This window comes from Phyllostomus hastatus, unplaced genomic scaffold (genome assembly GCF_019186645.2).
Source record: "Phyllostomus hastatus isolate PE091 unplaced genomic scaffold, TTU_PhHast_1.1 phas_contig_148, whole genome shotgun sequence".
Classification (NCBI taxonomy): Eukaryota; Metazoa; Chordata; class Mammalia; order Chiroptera; family Phyllostomidae; genus Phyllostomus; species Phyllostomus hastatus.
Window position 1 is genome coordinate 10,089,360 of NW_025333607.1, and position 6,953 is coordinate 10,096,312.

At 57.1% G+C, this 6,953-nt stretch overlaps 1 protein-coding gene across 1 annotated transcript; it reads left to right on the forward strand.

Annotated features, from left to right (window-relative positions):
* Positions 1–275: 275 nt before the first annotated feature.
* Positions 276–6,212, forward strand: LOC123831971. Its single transcript, XM_045859346.1, has 5 exons — positions 276–302; positions 446–562; positions 689–990; positions 4,511–4,690; positions 4,895–6,212. Exons 1-5 carry the CDS (start codon positions 276–278, stop codon positions 5,262–5,264), a joined length of 996 nt encoding a protein of 331 aa, XP_045715302.1. The 3' UTR covers positions 5,265–6,212.
* The last annotated feature ends 741 nt before the right edge of the window (positions 6,213–6,953 follow it).

Here is a 6,953-nt window from a genome sequence, read left to right on the forward strand (position 1 = left end):
AATCGGTCCTGACAAACAGCCAGCGGAGGAATCTGGAATCCTTTAGCTGTCCCCAGGGAAATGGGCTCTTAGGTGACAGTGTTAATGCTGCAACGGGGACAGGCCCAGTGACAAAGGCAGTGGCTTAGGTGGCAGGCCCAGTGCTGGGGAAACCAACCGGCCGACCCCAGTACCAGGAGGAGGAAGGAGGGGGCGCAGGGGTGGGGACCCCTGCAGGGTGAGGACACATCCCTCAGGGGATGGGTGGGAGGGGCCTGGGGCTCCCCGCTTTAACCATGGAAGGAAAGAAGCAGCACAAAGTGGCAGGTGTCCTGCCCCTGCCCCAGACGGAGAGGAGTTTTCTCTGCTTTGCTAGCCAGCGTCCCCTGTCTGCTGGGCTTGGTGACACCTGGTTGGCGCTCAGAGTGTAGGAGGACACAGATCACTGCTATTTCCTGTGCCCCAGGGAACCTGCACGGTGGCAGCAGGGAAACACCTGTCCCTGTCCCGGGCCTGCTCCCCTCCCGTCCCCACCCCACAGAAGGAAGGGTTCAGGGCAGCCAGCAGGACACGCGGAGGGCAGGTGAGAGAGGCCGGGCGGGGCAGGAGGTTCGGCTTCCCACTAAAGGCAGACATGCTGCCCACGTGGCCCCCTCAGCCAGGCAGAGGAGGGCGAGTCTTCCTCAGGTGGTCTCCTCATTTCTTCTAGCCCCACTCCAAGGGGAAAGGAGGCATTGAAGGAGGAGATGGGAAGCCAGCACGACTCATTCTTGAGGTTCATTGTGGAAACTTAGTCCCTGGGAGTACAGCCATCCTGCGGCCACTTGTGCACCCCTCCCCCGCCCGCACTCAGTCATTCCCTTGCAACGCGGAGCGTCTTCCTCTGACTCATCGGGACTGCGGTTCACACCAGCGGCCAGGGGGCGCGGAGGGCCGTAGCCTCGATCAGGCTCCATGCTGCCGGGCCACAGTTCTTCCCCGGGATGCCCTTCAAGTCTGCACAGCCTGCAGGTGAGCCTTGCCGAGAGGGGTCGGGTCCCTTCGTGGGAGCTGTCCTCCAGCAGTTCCACCAGAGGCAGATGCCTTGGACACCCGCCAGTCGGGTCCCTCGGAGCAACTCAGCTAACATGGGACTCATTGGAATACCGAAGCTGACGTGTTTGCAGAGAAGTCTGGAGACAGGGAGACGAATGTCCTGAATGCCCAGTGTTTCCCCAGCGAGCCTCTTACTGAGTAGGGAGGTGCTTCTGTCGCCTGCTCATCAGTGAAACTGAAACTCAGGCAGGAGAACAGAGTGGCGTGGGGGAGAGCTGAGTAGGACTCAGGGGAGAGGACAAATGTCAAGGCTGAGCTGCTGGAGACTCAGACCTGGTGCCGCATCCGCAGCAGGCTCCCAGGGCCAGCAGCACCTGCCCCCCACCCACACACACATGCACACACACACACACACACACACACACATGCCTGCCTCATCCCCACCTCCCAAACAATGAACTTCCCCCACAGCGATGGCCTCTTATTTCCAAGCCACAGCCCCACTGATCCTTCTTGCCGCCCTGCCCCCAGCACCGCTGGGGCACCTGCTACTATGACAGCTCAGAGCAAGCGGGGAGGCGGCACGTGTCTGGGGACTCAAGGATCACAAGCTTTTTGTAGAGAGAAAAGGCGTAGCATCAGTGCAGATTAAGTGGAAATCCAGGCACTGAGCATAAGTGCGAAATCTGTAGCTTGAAGACAAAGTGCAAAAGTCCCCATGGCCCGAGCCTGTGTTTCCAAGGACAGCCGGGTCTCCACTATTCTGTCCCCAAAGCCACTGAAACGTTCCCAGCCTTCGGATATTTAGGGGCACCTAGACGTCTCTCAGAGCGCCTGTTGCGTCCGGAAGCCACACAAAATCACATTTTCAGATTATACGGGAACTGTGGTCCCTGACACCCAGGGCAGCAAGAATGAACTTTGATCACAGTTGGCCAAGCAAGTCCCCTGGAGGGGGAGGGAGGGAGGGAGGTGGGACGAGCCCCAACCAAGGAGTGGCAAAGGGCGGGCTCTCTCAACAGCAAGGCCGATGTGAGGCAAAGGCTGAGACGGAAGCTGGGGAAGTGTCCCAGGGCCCCGTGGATGTGGAGAGCTAGGGGTGAGGAGGCTGGGAGTTGAGCTGTGAAAAGACAACGGAGGGACTCCATCGCCCAGCCCGGAGGTGTGGACTCGATGCATTAGGCCAGCGCTGGCCAGATGGTGTTCTGGGAAACATAGTGTTCCACCAGATGTTAACAGGTTTTCCAAGGAGCGGGGAGTGAGGCTTTGTGTCGCTGGAACGCTTGCCACAACCCCCAGCAAAATTATTCAAGGAAAAAGGACTCTGATCCATTCTCCGGACAATCTGCCCACTCCTTGGACCAAGGTCGCCCCAGAAGTTCCTCTTCTCCTGGCAGGCGCTGATTGCATCACGACCCAACGAGAGACTTCATCCACGTTCGTCTTCCTGCAACTTGGTTTGAGTGAATTAAACCAAGAGGAAGAGACAGGAGCCCTGACCAAGGCTGTGTTTAACAGCCAAGACGGTCACTTGGAGACATTGAAAACAGCAACCTGACCAATTGTTTTGCATCCTGTGGCCACAGCCAGCCGGCAAGTGAACCCTTTGGTTTTCCAACCAGCTGAAGGGACATTATGAGGAACAGCTAAATCTAGCTAAACCTCCTCATGCCCGAGGCCAAATCATAACTCACCCAGAGGATTGGCTGCTATAAGTTAAGATTCTGTAAACCAGGGGTCCCAGACTTTTGATGGGAAGGGGCAGCTTTGGTCTTTTGTGAAGCCCCAAAACCTTCATTAACAGGAAAAGTGAACTAAGCATTTCTTGTATCCCCCTAGCTAGCTCATTCCTTGGAAGGAGCAAAAATCAACAGAGGCCTAATGTCTAGCTTTGGCCAAAATAACCAGGAGGAGGCGGTACTTCAGAATACTGCAGGAAAGGAATATTTGCGGACCTCATTGGAGGAGGAGGAGGATAATGACGAATGTGACAGGGGTGTGTTTTAGTCCAGCAGAAACCAACGTTTTCAGGGCAGGAGGGAGGGGCTGGGGAAGCCTGGGGTTGTCCATGCCTGCCACCCCACCCCTTCTTAGGGCTCTGCAGCCTGTGAGACAGAGAGCTTCCACCTGGATTTAGTCAAGGATTCCTAGGAGCTGATAGGTCTCTTTTCAAGGACAAAGCAAAAATGTGAGGGACAGCATGGGGACTGTGTCCCATGAACAGGATCAGGGGAAGGGCAAGAGGAAAGAGAAAGGTGATTAGCTGTCTGTGCCTATTTGCCAATTACTGTATTATGTGCTCTGTTTATGGTTGAACAAGAGATTTTCCATCCCTGGTGGCGTGATGTGTGAGGGTCACTGAGACAATCCCTCGGGCCCCAGGAAAAATACAGACCCAATCAGAAGCCGTGGTGCCACGTTGGCCGGCTGGGGCCGAGACACCGATTCTTTCCGGTGTGGGTTTTTCCTCCCTTGGGTATTGTAAACAAGCTGTCACTCCCTCCAGAGCCAAATGCGAGGCACAGGGGGTGCCTGAGCGCTCACGTCCGTCTGAAATGGCACGATCTGGGTGCTCCTCCCCATCAGCCTGGCCCGTCCTCACCCCAAATCACTGCCTTCGAGTCACTTGCCCAGTGGACAGCAAAGATGGGAATATAGGCTCTTCCTCAGGGGAGACCTCCTGGATTCCTCCCAGACAAGCTTTTCCCAGCACTTTTCCTTTATAGCACTCAGTGCAATTACAATCGACTAATTGAGTTACGAGCTCGCCCACTCAGTGTCTGCCTCTCCACTGTCTTGTAAGCTCTGTCCGTCCAGGCTATCACTTCATCTCCAGCTACTAGAACAGAGCCCAGTGCACCGTAGGTGCTCAGTACCTACTTGTTGAGTGAGTGAATGGATGAATGAATGAATGGCATTATCCCGCAAGAGGACACTGTTACCTAGAAAGAAAGGATGCAGGCCCACAGCCCACCATGGCTATTAGTTCAAGTTGGTGGATAAGGTTGTTGACTTAATGACATGGGAAGAACAGGCTGAGGCATCTGACAAGCCAGGACCCAAACCCCAGCCCAGCCATTTACCAGCCCTGTGACGGTGGGCAGAATGCGCATCGGTGCTCCTCAGTCTTCTCGTCTGTAAAGTGGGGAGAGTGGCTGCACCTGCCTCAATGACTAGAAAGTGCTTACTTAGCACAGGGTCTGGCACATAACAGGTGCTAGATAAACATCAGTCCCCCTTCCTCACACTGCTCCCCCTTGCCAAAGGGGAAATCTACATGGACATTGGCCATGGCCACAGAGGGGCCCTGGGTGGGGGGCTGTAGCTAGAAGAGGCCCTTCTGGCAGAGATAGCGGGCTTAGCGTGCAGGTCAGGAAGGACCAAGGCAGAGGCACGCCCCCTGCCCAGCATGGCTCCAGGAAAGAGATGGGGCTGTGATGGGTATTTTTTAAATACACGCATCAGGAATATAAAACACAGGGTGCTCATTCAACAGTTTGCAGCCTCCAAGAAGCAACCTCAGACAGACAGCCGTCAGCTGCCATGGCCGAAGCACAGAGCATGACCCGGCCCCGCCCTGGGGCTCCCATCATGCTGCTCTTCCTCCTGCAACGTCCCTCCTACCGGAGCTGTCTCGTTCCCCAGACCCGGGAGAGACGGGGCCGCGGAGACAGAGGTGTGGACCGACAGGGGAGGTAGAAGGAGAAGGCAAGGCAAAGCACGCCCACGGAGCAGGAAGCCAGGGGCCAAAGAAGGCAGGACACAGGGTAGTGTTGGGAAGGGTGGACGGGGGAGGGTTGAGGGCTGGGGGGTGATGCTGGGCTGGGCATGTGGCCACTGTCCATCTTTTGAACATGCATGTTTTCCGTCCTTAAAATAGGGATGGAAGAGGCAGGGAGAACGCCGCCCCGCTCGTCCACCCACTCACGCCTTCTCCCCTGCAGCAAACGTTCATCAAGCCCTCCCTTGTGCGGGGAATGTGCCGGAGACAGAGCGGTGGGCGAAGCGGGCACAGCCACGGGCTGCAACGCGTCCAGCATGGGGGAGACGCGTCCACATGTAACAGGCACAGCCCTGCGGAATCTCAGGCTGGAACCTGCTGGCCAGGGACAGCGGAGGACATGGTCTGGACGGCTGGGTCAGGGATCCTTGCCCAAACTGCCCACTGCTTCACTTCTCCAGGACTTCAGATTTCTGCATGGCCGACCTTCTTCCTCCCCGGGAACAGAAAAAGAGCAGGAAGACATTGATCCGTGTCAGACACTGGTGGTGCCTGGGCCAAGTTCACACGACAGGTGTCCAGGGCGGTGGCCCTGGAGCCTGGGGAGTGCCTGCCCCATCCCACCTTCCTAGCAACACTGTTTCCCTAAGTGTTTTACATGTGCAATTCCTGGCCGAGGGCTGTGCACCAGGTGTTACATACCCCATTTCACAGATTAGGAAACTGAGGCCCGGACAGCTTAAGAAACTTGGCTGCGATGTCACAATTACTTGGAGGTGGAGTTGAAACCTGAAGTCTGGTCTTCCCAGTGGCCTCCTCCGCCTGGGCTCACGCCCCCTTCCCAGGCTTCCCCGGGGCCCTGTCCAGCTTGCTGGCAGCTCCCTAGTCACCCTGCTCCCTCTCCCATTAGGTCACAGTCCCTGTCCCCAGAGACCACATGAGCAGAGGCCCAGGGACCCTCAGAGGCAGGCACGGGGGACTCGAGCACTGACTGGAACGCTGAGCACTTAGCCAGGTGGCAGGAATTTCCAGCCCCCTCCTCGCTTTTGGCAGCAACAAGTGTGAGGGTTTCTCCCTCCCCGCCCCCCGCCCCATCCCAGAAGCAGGGCGCTGCAGAGCAGCTGGCAGACACTGAACCAAACACCTGTGCGCCAGATATTACAGCTGCGTGCGTGAAACGTGATCTGTCTGCAGCGCCTGTCACATGCCACGTCCAGTTGCTGCACTCGGGCAGGTTGGAAGAGGATCCATTGAACAAGACTTTCTATGGCAGCCTTTCAAAGCGCAGGCACCCACCCCGCCCCTTCCTCCCACCCCCAGCATTTTCGCTGCTCCTCTTCTTTGCACTTGGCCCTTCCGGCTGAGCTCGCCTTTCACCAGCTCGCAGCGGTGGCAGTGCTGGGAGGCTTTTCATCTTCAAAGCAGTTGTTGGCCTCCCCGCGCCAGGGGCTGCACATCTGGCCGGAATGTTTGTGGAGGCCAGGGTCGGTGGGTTACCTTCAAAGCGGGGTGCCCGTGGGACACCTAGAGGCGCCCTGCGGTTTGGCTCGGCCCCCGCCCCGCCCCCCTGCCTGCTGTGGGCATCTCACCCCCAGCTGCTGACATGTCTGTTCAAAAGTCCCAGGCTCTCCCTCTGCTCCTCCGAGGCCTGCTCGTTTCCTGCAGAATCGCTTGCAGGGCTTCAGCTGATGTGAACAATCCGCCTGCAGATGGGAACGGGAAAGACAGGACATGTTTCAGGTGCGGCGGAGGGTGGGAGAGAGGAGGAGGCGAGAAGAAAAGAAGGAATTGTTTCCAGACGTTAACTCACAGAATGTCTTTTCTCAGAGGGCACCTTTGGCAGTGTAACAGCTTTCGCCCGCGCCCAGCTAGGAGGTGTTCACTTTGACGGAACAGGGAAAAGGGAGATAAAGCCCAGGATGGCAGCGCAGCCCTCCAACGGGCCCACCCGCCTCAAGGGCCACGAGTCCCAGGATCCTTTGCTCTCCTGGGGGACCGGCCCAGACGAGAATGGGACGTGGCCGCGGCCCGCAGACCCCTGTCTCATCAGGCCCGGTGCTTCAGGTGGGTGACCTGCTACAGTCACTCTGTCGGCCAACAAATACTTACTCAGTCCTCACTGGAACCTTATGTGGTTGTCTCTATTATTATTATCTCCAAGTCTCAGGTTGAAAAAAAAACAAAACAAAAAAAACGGAGGTTCAAGAAATTCATTTGC

Bases quoted from the DNA above. Each gene is read 5' to 3' on its own strand.
- LOC123831971 (XM_045859346.1), top strand. From the start codon at position 276: ATGGAAGGAAAGAAGCAGCACAAAGTG. The intron at 303-445 runs GCAGGTGTCCTG...CCTGTGCCCCAG, and splicing joins GAAAGAAGCAGCACAAAGTG to GGAACCTGCACGGTGGCAGC. The intron at 991-4,510 runs GTGAGCCTTGCC...CTCATTCAACAG, and splicing joins CAAGTCTGCACAGCCTGCAG to TTTGCAGCCTCCAAGAAGCA.